At 43.1% G+C, this 17,691-nt stretch overlaps 1 protein-coding gene across 3 annotated transcripts in view; it reads left to right on the forward strand.

Moving 5' to 3' along the window:
- Positions 1-17,691, forward strand: part of ANGEL1 (angel homolog 1) — a 26,142-nt gene that overhangs the window by 1,071 nt on the left and 7,380 nt on the right. For 2 of the 3 annotated variants that reach the window (XM_017528571.2, XM_017528573.2), the window contains exons 2-7: positions 2,551-3,126; positions 4,037-4,263; positions 4,699-4,768; positions 5,359-5,792; positions 8,273-8,399; positions 8,703-8,813. In XM_017528571.2, the coding sequence (XP_017384060.1) occupies positions 2,551-3,126; positions 4,037-4,263; positions 4,699-4,768; positions 5,359-5,792; positions 8,273-8,399; positions 8,703-8,813 (1,545 nt within the window). Of the gene's footprint in view, positions 1-2,550; positions 3,127-4,036; positions 4,264-4,698; positions 4,769-5,358; positions 5,793-7,186; positions 7,305-7,773; positions 7,815-8,272; positions 8,400-8,702; positions 8,814-17,691 lie in introns of all 3 variants that reach the window. The other variant, XM_037738509.1, reaches the window with a different exon arrangement.

Below are 17,691 nucleotides of genomic sequence, written 5' to 3' on the forward strand. Positions count from 1 at the left end.
CCCGCCCCTCCGGCCCCCGCCCCTCCGGCCCCCGCCCCTCCGGCCCCTCCCTGCCTCCGGCACTTTAGAGGGAGTTGGGCGGGGCTGGGGGCAATGCCCAGTCCATACCTCAAAGAGGGGAGGGCGTGGTTATTCCGTTACTTTTTCGTAATTTGTTGCATTATCTGTTCCTGGGCTTTGAAATTCCAGACGCTTTAATGCAACCCTCAGTTTCTGAGATCCTATGGAACTCCCAGACTTTATGCCTTTAATTTATGGGCCTGGACTAAGAAGTACTTACGAATAAGGGCCCCAACTGTGTAATCTGTGGTTTTCCTTTGTGGAACTTTACATAGTTTTTGCGAAATGTGTGTGTCATTGATAATATATATTTCATACAGGAATATTTTAAATTTATTTTTACCGTGTATCTGCGACTAGAATGCGAGCCTCAGGAGGGCAGGGCCACATCCATTTTGTTCGTTGTATCCCTGGTGTTAACACATCGTTTGGTATATAGTTGGCACCCAGTGAATTCAGGAATGCCTTGTGTGTCCATACCTCTGAGGACTGGGAAACTCCACAGAAGTAATTGTTTTCAGAGAGCTAAGCATATTCTTTTAACTACGTTGCTGTTATTTCTGGAGCTCTTCTCATGCCTGCTATGGCAGCCTTAGTGATATGGTGTACTAGTCCAGAGGTTTGCAAACCAGTAGAGTTCCAGGAATCTCAGAGGAGGGCCCCTCTCCACCTACACCTTAAAGTAGTCTCAATTACATTTACTTGGCATATTTGGTTTCCAGATAGGATTTTTAAAAAATAAAAGCATTCTGCTGCTGAAAATCCACCACCGCCACCACCACCACAAAACATCTGCCAGAATTGAAAGCCAGTAACTTCGTGCATCTGAACCAAAGAACCTCTGCTATCTGGTATACACAGAGGATGTTTCAAGGAGCAGATAATTAGCAAGTCCTTGAGACTAAAGCTCAGCCACCCAGCTTAAGAGTTTAGAGCTGGGTTTCTCAGTCTCAGCACTGCTGACATTTTGGGCCAGATCATTTGTTGTGGGTTTGTCTTGTGAATTGTCCAAAATTCAGCAGCGTCTCTATCCTCTAACCACTAGATGCCAGTAGCACTGCTGCAGTTGTGACAACCACGGTGTCTCTGGACATTGCTAAATGTCTTCCGAGGGCAAAATCACTGTGGTTAAAAACCATTGTTTAGAAGGACATAAGTATACAGAGGCCCCAAACAAGATATTTGAACTGTCTTTCAATATTTGAGCCACTTTTACATTTTCTTGCCTTTAAAAAAAATTGCCAATGAGCCTCGTGATTGAGGGCTAGCATCGTGCATGCCACTTGTCTTGTGCTGTAAATAAATGACTGAGTGTGTGAGTGTGGGAGTTGTTTGCTCTCACCAAACTACTTTGCTCAGAGTTTGGGGGCTCTAATTTTAGAGTTTTTCCCACGTTCTTTCTTGGCCGTTGGCTGTCATTTGCGGCTCTCTCTTACTGTCAGTTGTTGGCACCTCCTCATTTATAGCCTCTGTTGTGTTGTGGAATGGGAAAGCAGATAATGAAGTTCGTGAAGGTTTTATTAGAATAAGTAGCCTTGAGAAGAGGCTTAGGGGCCTTTGCTAAGATGTAAATTGTATAGATTTTGAGACTACTTTAGAACTTTTTCTTTTGGAATACATTAATAGATTAGGGAATTTATATAGCTAGAAAAGCTCTTAGAGATTTTCTAGTTCAAACTTCTCTGTCTCTATTTTTTTTCTTTTTCCTTTTTTTTAGAGATGAGGTTTCACTTGCCTCCCAGACTGGAGTGCAGAAGGTCAGTCATAGCTCACTGCAGCCTCCACCTGGGCTCAAGCAATCCTCTCATTTCAGCCTTCCAAGTAGCTAGGGCTACAGGGATGTGCCACCATACTTGGCTAATTTTTAATTTTTTATAGAGATGAAGTTTCATTATGTTGCCCAGGCTGGTCTCTAACTCCTGGCCTCAAGCAATCCTGCTGCCTCTGCCTCCCAAAGTGCTGGGAGCCACCACGTCTGGCCTCTTGTCCCCATTTTACAGTCAAGAGTAACTCCGTCTGACTAGGGGCATTGTTCAAGGTCAGTTTTATTAATTTTGGTGCTATACCATAACCCACAGTTCTGATTCATAGTCAAGTGCTGGTTCCAATGTAATGTGGTTCTTAGAACCAAAGAGTTTGTTAATAGTAGTCTTAACTGTCACGTAAAAGGGGTGTGGTTATGTGTGCCCGTCTGTGTTCTAGATTATGTGGGCCAGCTGTTCTTTCATTCATGCACTGAATATTTATCAGATCCCTGCCGTATAAATTAGTCAAAACTTGTAAAATACTTAGAACAATGCCTGGCACATAGTAAATATGATGATATTGATGACGATGTTCAGGCATTAAGATGGGCAGGTTCAGTGGTGGTACAGTGATGAGCAAGGTGGTTATGGGTCTTGCTTTTACTGGGCTTATGTTTTAGCTGGGAGAAGAGTGTGGGTTGAATGACAGTCTTCTTATAACCTGCTATTTTGGCTTTCCTCCTAGATGCTTTCTTCACATGTCGAAAAAATGCCCTTCTGGCGAAGAGCTCATCCTCCCAGGTAGAGGGCGACTTTGCCATGGCCCCTCGGGGCCCTGACCAGGAGGAGTGTGAGGGTCTGCTGCAGCAGTGGCGAGAGGAAGGGTCGAGCCAGGTGCTCTCAACTGCAAGTGAGGGTCCCCTTATAGATAAGGGACTAGCCCAGAGCAGCCTGGCACTTCTGATGGATAATCCTGGAGAAGAGAATGCTGCTTCAGAGGATAAGTGGTCCAGCAGGCAGCTGAGTGACCTTCGGGCAGCAGAGAACCTGGATGAGCCTTTTCCTGAGATGCTAGAAGAGGAGCCACTGCCAGAGGTGGAGGGCCCCATGTGGACAGCTATCCCCATGCAGACGGACCCCCAGTATGCAGACTGTGCTGTCCTCCCAGTGGGTGCCCTAGCCACAGAGCAGTGGGAAGAGGACCCGGCAGTGGTGGCCTGGAGCATAGCACCTGAGCCTCTGCCCCAGGAAGAGGCTCCCGTCTGGTCCTTTGAGGGCCTGGGGCAGTTGCAGCCTCCCCCGGTGGAAATACCATATCATGGTGAGTCTGACAACTGGCTGAGTGAGCCAAGGGAGCAGCGTGTCTCAGGTGTGGGCAGAGCAATTGCTAAAGAGAAGATTCTCTGGTAGGGAGCTCTGCCACTGCATTCTATTTTTCTAAGAATCTTGGAGTGTCAGATCTAGAGGGGCCTTACAGATAATCTCATCTAGCCCCATGGTTTTAAAGGTGAATTAATCACAGTACAGAGAGGTAGCAGAACATGCCTAAAGTCATAAAGCCAGGTAGGAGCAGACCTGAAAGCATACTCTAGATCTGATTCTCCAGTGTCGTTTCTCTGGTGGTAACCCTAGGGCTTTCTAGGGGTAGGGATTAGGAGGTCTTGGAGCCCTACTCTCTGTCTCAGTCACAATCAGCCTCAGTTTTATTTGTGTTATGTATTCAGAGTCCATTCAAATTTGAAGAAAGGCATCAAGAGATTTGGAATCCACTATGCAGCAAAATGCCATAGGGGAGATGGGGACATATTGTGGTCTCTAGCCCCACAGACTCTTCCAGATTTAGGGGTCAGAAATCACCCAGGGCTGTAATTACTCTAGAAATGTCGTTAACCTCAGGTGACTGTTAAGAACACTCATCTGAGTGATTCTCTAGAGATTCATGGATTTGTCGAAAGTGAGAGATTGTCAGCCTGCATATATGCAGCCTCTCTTAGATGCTAGGTACTGGGGATGTAGTGGTGAGCAGGCCAAGATTGTCTCTGGCTTTGTGGAGCTAACCATGTCATCTGAAGAATGTCTACAGACTGCTCAGTTCCCCACAGAGAGGGAGGGGTGACAGGGAAGATGGAAAAGGAACTTCAGGCATAAAATTACTGAGTCAGGAGTGGAGATGGCGGTGCCTCTGCATTACTCATCCTTGTCATGGAATGCTTCTCCGAATCCCTTTGCAGAAATTCTGTGGCGAGAATGGGAGGATTTCTCCACCCAGCCAGATGCTCAGGGCCTGGAAGCAGGAGATGGTCCTCAGTTCCAGTTCACTCTGATGTCTTATAACATCCTGGCTCAGGACCTGATGCAGCAGAGCTCAGAGCTCTATCTACATTGCCATCCGGACATCCTCAATTGGAACTATCGCTTCATGAACCTCATGCAGGAATTCCAGCACTGGGACCCCGATGTGAGTGAAGAGGGGGAGGTGCCATCTTGCATTGTTGCTGGACCTGGGCTGTTTCCTAGTGCTCTTAGAAGATGAGTTCCACCCCGTTGTTCAAATGATTGGAGTCCTATCTGGGGCTGGAGCTTGCCTGCCTGGTGTCAGTGAGTTGTTGGCAGATGCTGAGAAGAATTGCCCTAGGTGTGCACTTTCCAGCGCATTTATTCGGGAAGGGAGGCTTGAGGTGTTCAAGGAGCAGGAAAATCCAGTGCACATGTCTAATCTTTTCAGCTTAAGTCTGGGCCTGTTCTTGCTGTTGGTGACTCTGAGAAGAGTCAGCCCTGGGGGAAGTTTCAGTGTGACCCAGCAGCTTCCCACCTGGCCTCAGGACCTGCTCCTAGAGGGTGGGGGTCACATTCCAGCACTCTGGAGTGATTGGGTTCTTTGTCACTTTCCCAGATCCTGTGTCTCCAGGAAGTCCAGGAAGATCATTACTGGGAGCAGCTGGAACCCTCTCTGCGAATGATGGGTAATGCAACTCCCTGGCATGCTTCCCACCTTTTCTTCCTATAGCCTTGTCTACTCTCTCCTGAAGATCCCATCCTTTCCTTTTGTTTTAGTAAACCCTCAGTTTCACCTGTCAGCTTGCTCCTTCCATTTATGCCTGAGAAAGTAGAATTCTGCAGTTTTAAAGCAATTCTGACATATATTGCTATTTGATCCTTGAAGTAACCAGTGTGGTGAGACTGTGAGACTTATTCCCATTTTATAGATGAGGAAACTGAAGTACTGAAAATTCTTGTGACTTCCTCAGACTCACAAAGCTACAATGCTAGTAGATGTGGAGCTAGGAGTCCAGCTTGTCTGACTCCAGATTCCGTGCTCTTTTCTATCATATTGAATTGCTTCATACCCTTCCCCCCTTGCCCTTCCACCCCACCCAAGCCACCTGGTTACAACTGTAAGTGGGAACCTGCTGAAGCAAGGAAGTGGCAAGGCTCCTTTGTTGGGAGCAGGAACAATGCCTTAGGGGCACACACTGGGGCTGCTAATGCTGGTTGGAAGGGATTCAGGCTTTAAGGACTCTGACCCATCTCCTTGGTGGGGTTTTCCTTGCAGGTTTTACTTGTTTCTACAAGAGGAGGACTGGGTGTAAAACCGATGGCTGTGCTGTCTGCTACAAGCCTACCAGATTCCGCCTGCTCTGTGCCAGCCCTGTGGAGTACTTCCGGCCTGGCTTGGAGCTCCTTAATCGGGATAATGTGGGCTTAGTGTTGCTACTGCAACCACTCATCCCAGAAGGCCTGGGGCAAGTCTCAGCGGCCCCGCTGTGTGTGGCAAATACCCATATCCTTTACAACCCACGCCGGGGTGATGTCAAGCTGGCCCAGATGGCCATTCTCCTGGCAGAAGTGGACAAGGTGGCCAGACTGTCAGATGGCAGCCACTGCCCCATCATCTTGTGCGGGGACCTCAATTCTGTCCCTGATTCACCTCTCTACAACTTCATCAGGGATGGAGAGCTCCAGTACCATGGGATGCCAGCCTGGCAGGTGAAATGGAAGATTCCACGGTGGGGATGGGAACATGGTCTAGAGAGAGATTTAGGTGTTTGCATCAGTGCTGCTTCTGTAGCAGGGACCTTAGACACCTGCTCTGACTTGCTCCTCCTTTTTCTTGTTATGTTGAGTAGCTTGTGACCAAGCCTGGAAGTTAAGAATTCTTGAGTACTTTGGCATATTGGAATTTTTTCATTTTTTATCATTAATATTTTTAATTCACAAGTAATACATAAGTACATACTTGAAGGAATTTGAACATTATACAGTAAGGCACAGGCCTGTTTTATTACCCATGTTCTTGATCCTATTCTCTTAGAGTCACGTAATGACCTAAGAAAAGTTTGGTGGTAGTCTTCTAGATTGTCTTATTTGCATTTACAGTGATATCTATGTTCCTATGATATTGTAATCAGCATTTACATTTGTTAAGCACTTAACCGTGTGCTATGCTATTTTAAGCACTTTATAGTCGTTAACTCATTAATTTAAACAATTTCTATCATGGCTTTTATAAATGAGGAAACTAAAGCCCAGAGAAGTGAAGTAATTTGCCCTAGGTTGTGTGGGTAGTTAGTGGTGGAGCCAGGATTTGTAACCAGGTGGTCTGGCTGCAGGGTTCTTACGCTCAAATACTATGCTGTGATTGCTTGTAACAGCCAATATGTAATCTATTATATGTGATTTATAAACATGATATGCTACTATATGTTTCATTTTTGCTTGCTTTTTTTTCACTCAGCAATTTGTATATGGATCTAATTCCTTCCAACTATTGAGTGTCGATGACAGATACCTCATAGTTTTATTAGCTTATGCTGAGTTCTTTATGTTACTTAATCTCCTTCTTCCTCTATTGTGCCCCTACTGGTTCAGTTTATTGCCTAACTTTTGGCAAGGCCCAATGGTGAAAGGACACAAAACGATTGAATTATTGTTGCACACGTGGGATTTTATGTTAATGTGCCAGCAGTGTCCTAGTTGCCATGTGTGCAGAGAAAGGCATGATCTTGCCCTAAAGGAGGTGTAATCAAGGAGCTCCTGGAATGGGGAAAAGAATTTACTGAATGCCTGCCACATGACAGGCACTGTTAGGCATAGTGAATGAGAGCACTTGCTTTGAAGCCAGACAGTCCTGAGTTCAGATCCCTCTTCTGCCACCTTGGGCAAATTACTTAACTTTCCTAAACCCCATTTGCCTCATCTGTACAATGGGGGATATAATGGGACCTGCCTCAGAGGTGTTTTTTTGGGTGGATTTAATAAAATAATGCATGTAAAGTGTTTTCCAGTATCTGGTTCAAAGTCAGTAACTAGTAGTGATTATTAAGATTCTTAATTGTACATGGTATTATTATCCCGTTTTATTTATGTATTTTTTGAGGCAGAGTTTCGCTTTGTCGCCCAGGCTGGAGTGCAGAGGGGCCGTCTCAGCTCACCGCAACCTCTGCCTCCCAGGTTCATGCAGTTCTCCTGCCTCAGCTTCCCGAGTAGCTGGGATTACAGGCGTGTGCCGCCACTCCTGGCTAATTTTTGTATTTGTAGTAGAGACGAGGTTTCACCACGTTGGTCATGTTGGCCTAGAACTCCTGACCTCAGGTGATTCACCCACCTCAGCCTCCCAAAGTGCTGGGATTATAGGCGTGAGCCACCGCACCTGGCCTATCCCATTTTATAGTAGGAGATATTGAACGAAAGAGGGTTAACTACCTTCCCCAAAGTCACACAGCTATTAAGTGGCCATTGAATTGCAGATCTGTTTTACTTCAGATGACATATTGAAAACGTGTGCCCTTTTAGGGCAAGGGGATTCTATCTATCACTGCTCTATCCCCAGCACCTAGCTAGTGTCTTTTGGCTTTCAAATATTTGTTGTTGTTAACTGGCATGAAGGGACTTTTGCTACACATGTTGGAGATCTGCAGATGACTGATGTTGCCGAATGTTTCCCCCACTACGTTTTGTCCGTTCCCAGGCTGCTCATTGGCTTTGATCGAGGATGGTGACATAGATACGGTAAAGTGCTTTGGTGCTTTCCATTTGGTTTGACCCTGTGGTTTCCCAGTAATAGGTTAAGGATATTAGACCTTGATCCAGAAGATCCAAAGATGAAGATAAAACTTTAACCATTGCAACTTAAAGCCCCTGAGAGTTGATATTCTCTGTGGAGGAGAATTGTGTAGATTTTTCGGAGGTAAAATTTAGCGAACCACGTGTTAAATACAATTCAGTTCTCCTTGATTCAGTCTCTTACCCCTCCTCCTGTTTCATGAACATTTCAGTGTTGCCAGTGAAAAAGTAGTGGTTTTAATTAGGTACTTATTTTTAACCTGCCCCTGAGACTTACATCCTTGCTTATACCATGTATGTAGTGTGTGATTATGTGTGTTTGTATCTGTCCACATGTCCCAAAACATGGACTGTTATTTCTTTTTTCTTGGTTTCCTCATTCCTACCCTCCTCTTTCCTTGCAGGTATCTGGACAGGAAGACTTCTCTCATCAGCTTTACCAGAGGAAGCTGCAGGCCCCACTGTGGCCCAGCTCCCTGGGCATCACTGATTGCTGTCAGTATGTCACCTCCTGTCACCCCAAGAGATCAGGTGAGCACATGTCACATTCTTGGTTGACTGTGTCTTCATGCCCATTTGGGAGAAAGCTGGTATCTCCTTGACAAGAAAAAGTGTAATCCCTCATTTCTCTTAGCAAGTTCCTCTGTTTTCTCACTGTCCTCCCAATGGTCCTCCAATAAAATGGACAACTTTAAATCATAGCCATTGGAAAATCTCCTTTTCTTCTGAGTACTTCCTCTGTGTACCTATGCTGGAAGTTGCTTGGTACTAAGGAGGTCTCAACATGTGGCTTTGTCATCTTTCTTTCACTATATGGCTTTTCCTGGTTTGCAGAGAGACGCAAGTATGGCCGAGACTTCCTGCTGCGTTTCCGCTTCTGCAGCATCGCTTGTCAGCGACCAGTAGGACTGGTCCTCATGGAAGGAGTGACAGATACTAAGCCAGGTAACGGGAACTAATCTTGGGTTCTTGGTCTTCTTTCTTCCTCACTCCTGATGTTTGTTATGTGGTTTCCTACTCTAAGTATAATTCTAAGAGATTAGCTCCGGTAATAAGTATACTTAGAAGGAAGGTCACTTGAGTTCAGTGGCCATATGTGTGCATGGATGTGCAGTGTGATAAGAGTGCTGGACCAGGAGTCAAGACGTCTGGGTTCTAACTAGCTTTGAGAGCTTGGGTAAGCCACTTAACCTTTTTAGGTTTAAGTTGCTGATAACTAGTGTGTGTATAGCATATATAGGGGAGAAGTTACACATGATGAGGCTTTGAAAATCATAAGGTGTCAGTGGTTTCCTACTGAGAGCTTTCCGAGTGAATATAGCAAATATACTTGACATTCTCCTCTTCTGGTCTCTGAAACCACTTCTTAGCAACAAGGAGAATGGAAAAAAGAAATGTAAACTCCATTGTAGACAAAACTGGGAGATCTGAAGATATCTGATGCCAAGCACCACAACACAGAAGGAATGCCTGCAAGAAGCACTGGAGCTCGTGCAGGGGTGCTAGAGGAAGTGCAGAGAGACTTACCTGTGGGGATAGTGGATCTCAGAAAGAGCTAGCTGAGTACTTTTTCCCACCTGGAGGCATAAAACCCAAATCTTTTTTTTTGTTTTTTCAACAAGAACAGAATGCACAGGTTGTAATAGGAGAGTCTCTGGACCCATCTTGATCCTAAGAGGCCGTGGAGGAGGGACTGATCAAGGAATCAAGCCACATTTCCATTAAGCAATCTGTTCAAGTGGCAGAGAGGGTAAATGAGATACGTGTAGAGCCGCATATCTCTTGGCTTGGAAGAAAGAAAGATTAAGAGGATGCCTACATAACCCGTGTCAAAAAGAAAGTTCCTGTTACTTGAAATACCAAGTCCTTCCTTTATATAAACTTTGTACAAATAGCTGGTGCAGAGAAACCTCAACTAATACAAAGCTGGGTTTGTCAAAAAGGAAGAGCATGGAATCTGTACTAAAATACTACAAGAAAAGAACAGAAAAACAAAAGGCAGATAAAGAATGTTTAACTTTGGGCATGGTGGCTCATGCCTGTAATCCAAGCACTTTGGAGGCCAAGGCGGGCTGATCACCTGAGGTTGGGAGTTCAAGACCAGACTGACCAACATGGTGAAACCCCACCTTTAAAAAAAAATGTTTAACTTCAAAGATAAAAATAATTGCCATGGAGCTTATGGAAATTATTACTTTCTCATGAATAATGAAATTGTCTTCATGAAAGAAAGAGCACAAAAATAAAATAATTGCCATTATAAAATAAGTTCAGGCATGTGGCAAGACATCAGAAGATGAAATGTAAGCTGCAGAGCTCAGAAAAGAAGTGGAATTAAAAAACATTACAAAAAATAGAGACAAAATTGAATGCAAAACAAGTAGGAATAGATACTGTCAAAAATAAGGTAAGAGATAGGCCAGGAAATCCAAACAAAACAAACAAACAAAAACAAAATGAGAAGGAAGTAAAAGGTTAGAAAGGGTTAGAGAGAAAACGACAGTAGTAAGAGATAAAGGAGATTTAACGTATACGTAATTGGAGTTCTCAGAGAAGAAAGCCTGTAATACAGAAGAAATATTTAAAGACGATTATTCGAGAAAGATTTTCCCAAAATGAAAAGATGTGAATTTTCAGATCGAGAAGATATGTGTCTCAGTAAAAAATGATATAGGAGCCAGGCACCCTGGCCTGTAATCCCAGCATTTTGGGAGACAAAGGCAGAAAGATTGCCTGAGCCCAGGAGTTTCAGACTAGCCTGAGCAACAAAGCGAGACACTGTCTCTACAAAAAATAAAAAAATTAGCCGGACATGGTGGTATATGCCTGTGGTCCTAGCTACGTGGGAGGCTGAGGTAAGAGGATTGCTTGAGCCCAGGAGGTCAAGGCTGCAGTGAGCCTTGTTTGCACCACTGCATTCCAACATGGGTGACAGAGTGAGACTGTGTCTCAAAAAAATGAAAAAGATGTAGGAGAATTAATACTAAGACATTCTAGTGAGGTTCCTAGAAGTCAAAGATGAAAGAATCTTTTAGGCAGTTATATCAAAAGATTGAGTTACTTTGAAGCCTAATGGTAATCAGGTTGACTTCAGACCTTTTTTTTTTTTTTTTTNTTTTTTGACTTTAGACTTTCTTTTTTTAGACAGACTCTTGCTTTGTCACCCAGACTGGAGTGCAGTGGCACGATCTCTGCCCACTGCAATCTCTGCCTCCCCAATAACTGGAACTCTGGGCATGTGCCACCATGCACAGCTAATTTTTTTGTATTTTTAGTAGAGACAGGATTTCACCATGTTGGCCAGGCTGGTCTCAACTCCTGACCTCAGGTGATCCGCCCACCTCAGCCTCCCAAAGTGCTGGGATTACAGGCATGGCCTACTACGCCCGGCAGACTTCAGACTTCTTAATATTGACATCCTACTTTTGAAGATAGTGGTTAAGGCTTCTAGGAAAGAAGATATAGTTCAAGAATATTACGCTTAGCTAACAACCTTTCTTCAAGAAACTAGTAGAGGAGTAACTGAAGGCAACAAAGCAATGGCTGGGAAAACTATAGTGAAAGGCCTGCTGATGAACACTGAATTTATTTTCTTCTGATAAGAATTTAATTTGAATTGGCTTTTTGTACAGAGCAGCAAACATGTCAGTGCCCCAGTTTCTTTTTAATTGCAAAATTAAAGTATTATTACAGCTGTGGCAATAGCAATAGTTATAACAGTGATGGCCACCCTGTATTGAGTGAACCAGCATGTACCAGGAACTGGGACAAGTGCTTGTGTCAGTCAGGTTCAGGTAGCGGAGTCGTAGTTCGGTGTTTTAGGATTACAAGAACAGGATCTCACTTAGATAATTTCATATTAAGAATAGGTTATTTAAATCAGTCATGTACTTGAATGAAACATAAATAGTTTAGTAACAAAATTAAACCAAGAACCTTTAAAATATATACTAACAGTCACTTTGTAGCACTTTGTAGGTAGAAAAGACTCATTCTATAGGGCAAGATAGCCAGTTCATTAATGGTGGGAAATAATAGTAGTATTTTCAAAATTGAGATTAGATTTAGATAAACGCACTTATTCTCTGCATACTCTGAATGTATCCTTCTGTTTGTTCAATGCTCCTACCCAGGGCTGAACAGGTTCTTGATGAATCTCTTTTAAAGACTCCAAATCTAATTTTTTTTTTTCATGACAGAGTCTCACTGTTTGATCAAGGCTGGAATGTAGTAGCATAGTCACGGCATATTGTGTAGCCATGACCTCCTAGGCCCAAGTGATTCTCCCACCTCAGCCTTCCAAGCAGCTTAGACTACAAGCAAATGATACTATGCCCAGCTAATTTTTGTATTTTTTGTGGAGACCGATTTTCACCATGTTGCCCAGGCTGGTCTTGAACTCTTGAGCTTAAGCCATCCCTCCTGCCTTGACCTCTCAAAGTGCCAGGATTATAGGAGCGAGTTACCATGCCCGGCCAACTATCCTTATTTTAAAAGGGCCATGAATGGAGTGCAAGGAGATCTTAGTATGTGAGTTCATTTTTCTAGAGGATCTGTTTAGATATGCGAACAGTATTTCCAGTTCAATACCAGAGTCATCCAACCCAACTGTGCATTTCAAAACATGACAACTTTACTGTGACACTAACTTGAATGGGGAGCCTCTGAGTGCAAAGGAAGATTCAGTGCTAGGTAGTGATGATTTTCCCATGAGCTGACATTGCATGGTGCTGGAGCATTCTGCGCCATCCAATGTGTATAATAAAAAACATTGTGATTCTCACTCTTTCCAACTCCCTTTGTTTTTTGTTTGTTTTGCTTTTTTTGAGACAGAGGCTCACTTTGTCATCCAGGCTAGAGTGCAGTGGCACAATCTTGGCTCACTGCAACCTCTGCCTCCTGGGTTCAAGCAATTCTTGTGTCTCAGCCTCCTAAGTAGCTGGGATTACAGGCATGCGACACTGTGCCCAGCTAGTTTTTTATTTTTAGTAGAAACCGGATTTCACCACGTTGCTAGGCTGGTCTTAAACTCCTGGCCTCAAGTGATCCACCCACTTCAGCCTCCCAAAGTGCCAGGATTATAGGTGTGAGCCACCAGGCCCAGCCCCCAACTCCTTTTGTAATGGGATAATTTGTAAAAAGCATGTTTAATTTTTAAGTCTCCCTCATTGTTAACATTCCTATTATGAATGATTTCTCTTTTCCAGTATGGTTCTTAAAGATACTGTCCTAGTTTATTTGGGTTGCTGTAACAATATACCATAAACTGGGTAGGTTTTAAACAATAGAAATTTATTTCTCATGGTTCTAGAGGCCGGGAAGTTGAAGATCAAGGCACTGGCAGAGGCTGGGTATAGTGGTTCACACCTGTAATCCCAGCACTTTAGGAGGCTGAGGTGGGAGGATCACTTGAGGCCAGGAGTTTGAGACCAGCCTGAGCAACATAGCAAGACCCCATCTCTACAGAAAATTCAAAAAGATTAGCTGGGCAGGATGGCATGTGACTATAGTCTTAGCTACTCAGGAGGCTGAGGTGGGAGGATCACTTGAGCCTAGAAGTTTGAAGTCACAGTGAGCTATGATTGCCTCACTGCACTCCCGCCTGGGCTACAGAGACCCTGTCTTAAAAAAAAAAAAAAAAAAAAATGCACTGGCAGATTTGGTGTCTGGTGAGGGCCTGCTTCTTGGTTCATGAGCATCATCATCTCTGTGGTGGAAGAGGAAGAGGAGAGGGGTCTCTTTTGGCATCTTTTGTAACACTAATCCTATCCATGAGGACCCCACACTCGTGACCCAATTACCTCCCAACCCAAGGTGCCACCTCCTACTATCATCACTTTGGGGGTTAGGATTTCAACATATGAATTTGGCTGGGGGGACACAAACATTTAGACCATAGCAGACATTAAAAGGAATTAATGTGTTTTCTTTCTCACAGGCACTGACATATTACACTGAATTTTGGGGCTTTAAGTCTTTTAACAAGTAAGAGCAAACCATGTGCACAATTTAGCACATTACAGAAAAAACAATTGCTAATGGGTGATTTTTATAAACTCCTAGTTAACAAACTGACCAGGAGGTCACACAGTCACACAGCAAAGCCTAAGGCTATGTGGTCAGTTTTCTTTTTTTGGAGATGGAATCTCACTCTGTCACCCAGGCTGGAGTGCATTGGCATGATCTTGGCTCACTGCAACCTCTGCCTCCTGAGCTCAAGTGGTTCTCCTACCTCAGCCTTCCAAGTAGCTGGGATTACAGGTGTGTGCCACCATGCCCAGCTAATTTTTTGTAGTCTTAGTAGAGATGGTGTTTCACCATGTTGGCCAGGCTGGTCTTAAATCCCGGCCTCAAATGATCTAACTGCCTTAGCCTCCCAAAGTGCTAGGATTACAGGTGTGAGCCACTCTGCCCAGCCTGTTTGGTCAGTTTTCTAAGCAGAAAAGTTCTTTTTAGCTTGTTTGTTTTTTAACAAGCCTACAGCTAACATCATAAAAGAGCAGGAAAGTCCTAAATCCAGCTTCTCTGCTGGCTGTTGTGTGATACAGCTGAGGATCCTTTCCCCAAGTACTTGTGTAAGAACTTGCATGCCTGGCTGCTCCTGATGCTACGTGGGCCCAGGAAGAGGTTGTAGTTCATGTGACCTGGAGCAGAGTAGGTGGAAGCCTTGAGTCCTGTATAACTGCCAGAGCAGTGCTGTTTGTTCACAGTGCTGCGTGGTAAGAATGGTGCCTAGGGAAATCATGTTCAAGATCCTGCAGGTCACTGTGAATTTTTTGTATGTGTGTGGCATATTGTAATGATAAAGGATGTAACTCAAAGATACTAGCGTTAAATATGCTCCAAATAATGTTGCATCAACAGTCACAAAGTAAAACCATAGGCTGTAACATGGAGTAACAGACAATAACTAAAGGTAGAAGGCTTTTTTTTTGAGATGGAGTTTTGCTCTTGTTGCCCAGGCTGGAGTGCAATGGCGCGATCTCGGCTCACTGCATCCTCCGCCTCCTGGGTTCAAGTGAGTCTCCTGCCTCAGCCTCCTGAGTAGTTGGGGTTACAGGCATGTACCACCATGCCTGGCTAATTTTGTATTTTTAGTAGAGACAGGGTTTCTCCATGTTGGTCAGGCTGGTCTCAAACTCCCGACCTCAGGTGATCTGCCCGCTTTGGCCTCCCAAAGAGCTGGGATTACAGGTGTGAGCCACCGCACCTGGCAAGGTAGAAGGCTTTAATTGATCTTTCTGAGTCTGCAATAGATCAAGTAGATAAAAGATGACTAAGGATATAGAATAAGTAACATGTCAGATAAATCTGATTCATACATATCAACCGTCAAACATTGAAAGCAGAGAGGTCATGTTTTCTTTTTAAATATTCCTAGGAAATTCTTAGGAATTGATTGTATATTAGATCACAAAGCACATGCAATAAACACGTAAGTTAAAATTGAAAAAGAGCTCACACCCATAACCCCAGCACTTTGGGAGGCTGAGGCAGGTGGATCACGAGGTCAAGAGATCGAGACCATCCTGGCCAACATGATGTAACCCTGTCTCTACTACAAATACAAAAATTAGCTGGGTGTGGTGGCACACGCCTGTAGTCCCAGCTACTTGGAAGACTGAGGCAGAAGAATTGCTTGAACCCAGGAGGTGGAGGTTGCAGTGAACCGAGATCGCGCACTGCATTCCAGCCTGGTAACAGTGTGACACTCCGTCTCAAAAAAAAAAAAAAAAAAAAAAAGGATGAAAAAGAGTCTGGGCACAGTGGCTCATGCCTGTAAATCCAGAACTTTGAGAGTCTGAGGCAAGTGGTTCGCTTGAGTCCGGGAGTTTGAAATCATCCTGCACAACGTGGCAAAACCCTGTCTCTACAAAAAATAGAAAAATTAGTCAGGTATGGTGGCATGTGCCTATACTCCCAGCTACCCAAAAGGCTAAGGTGAAAGGATGGCTTGAGCCTGGGAAGTCAAGGGTAGAGTGAGCTGTGACCTGTATTCCAGCCTAAGTGACAGAGCGACTCTATCTCAAAAAAAACAAAACAAAACAAAACAAAAAAAAAAAAAAAAAAAAAAAAAAAAGAGAAAATACTATGAACTGGACATTTAAAAAACTTTTTGATCAAAGAAGAAAATTTAAACTGAAGTTGGAGAATATCTAGAAAGTAATAATGTGACAATAATTTTGAGACTGTTTCCAAAAAATTTTTTTGTAAAATTGAAGATCAAGAAACAAAATCTAGCAGCACATTGAAAGAGTAACTTTCAGCGTGCTGCTAGATTTTGTGACCAAGTGGAGTTAATTAGAAATATAGGGATAGTTCAATATTAACATATCTATAAATATGTATATATATGTGAAATATGTGAAACCTATACCATCCTCTGTATAGATGTTGAAGAGTCATCTGTTAACATTTAACATCTATCCTAGATTCTTTTAAAATGAACCCTCTTAAGAAGAAAATGGATAATTTCTTACACTGTTGAAATATATTTCAGCTTCAAAATCAGCATCTTGATTAAAGAAGGAAGCTCTCATAGCATTCCTGTTAAAGTTAGGAACAAGAGAGGGACAAGACCATCATTATTTGTGTTTGGAGATACCAGCCAATAGAATTAGAAGTAGAAAATAGAAATATAGCAAAAATAGAAGTATAAAAATGAAAAGGAGGTAAATTATTACTTGCTGATGATATTGTTGTATAACTGGTGATCCAAAAGAATCAACTAAAAACAGCATTAAGCATTAAGATAATTCTGGAAGGTAACTGGGTACAAAATTAATGTGCAGAACCTAGTAGTGTTTCTATATAAAGATACATGTTTATTAAATGAAAACACACACTATGTGTAACAGCAACAAAAAATATAGAAATAAATCTAATAGGAAGAATCTAAGGCATAAAAAGGGGCATTTCATTTCATCTAAAGTGTCAAATATATTGGCATGAAGTTGTTTGTAACATTCCCATATCCTTTGAACAGCTTTATCAAGATGAAATTCGTATATCATAAAATCCACCCATTTAAAGTGTGTAATTCATTGGCTTTTAGTATATTCAGAATTGTGTGACCATCACCATAATCTAATTTCAGAACATTTCCATCACCCACAAAAGAAACCTTACACCCATTAGTCCATTTCCGTTCACTTCTCCCCTTGTCAAAAATCAATTGACAATAGATGTGTGGATTTCTGGACTCTCAATTCTGTTCCCTTCATCTCTGTTTCTGTCTTTATGCCAGTACCACACTGTCTGATTATTATAGTTTTGTATAGTAGTTCCCCTTCTCAGTGGTTGTGCCTTCCATGGTTTCAGTTACCCATGGTCAACTGAGGTTCAAAAACAGTAGGATACTTTGAGGGAGAGAGAGACCACATTCACATTTTATTACAATATAATAATTGTTTTATTATTAATCTTTTATTGTGCATAATTTATAAAGCCAGCTTTCTTACAGGTATATTTAGGTAAAAACAGTATATTTAGGGTTTGGTACTATCCATGGTTTTAGGCATCCACTGGGGGTCTCAGTATGTATCCACCATGGATAAGGTGGATTACTATACTTTTGAAATAGGGACGAGTAAGTCCTCTGACTTTGTTGTTTTTCAGATGATTTTTGTGTTTTCTAGGTCTTTTGCATTCCCATATGAAATTTAGGATCCTAGTATCAGTTTCTATGCCCTCCCTCCCAGCCCCTGGCAAAACAAAACAAACAAAAAACCCCATTTTGATACTTTGCTTTTTCCTTTCATCGCCTTCCCTCCCCTCCCCTCCCCCCATTCCTCCTTCCCCTCCCCTCCCCCTTCCCCTCTCC

The sequence above is a fragment of the Cebus imitator genome, unplaced genomic scaffold, assembly GCF_001604975.1.
Source record: "Cebus imitator isolate Cc_AM_T3 unplaced genomic scaffold, Cebus_imitator-1.0 Scaffold54, whole genome shotgun sequence".
In the NCBI taxonomy this organism is placed as follows: domain Eukaryota; kingdom Metazoa; phylum Chordata; class Mammalia; order Primates; family Cebidae; genus Cebus; species Cebus imitator.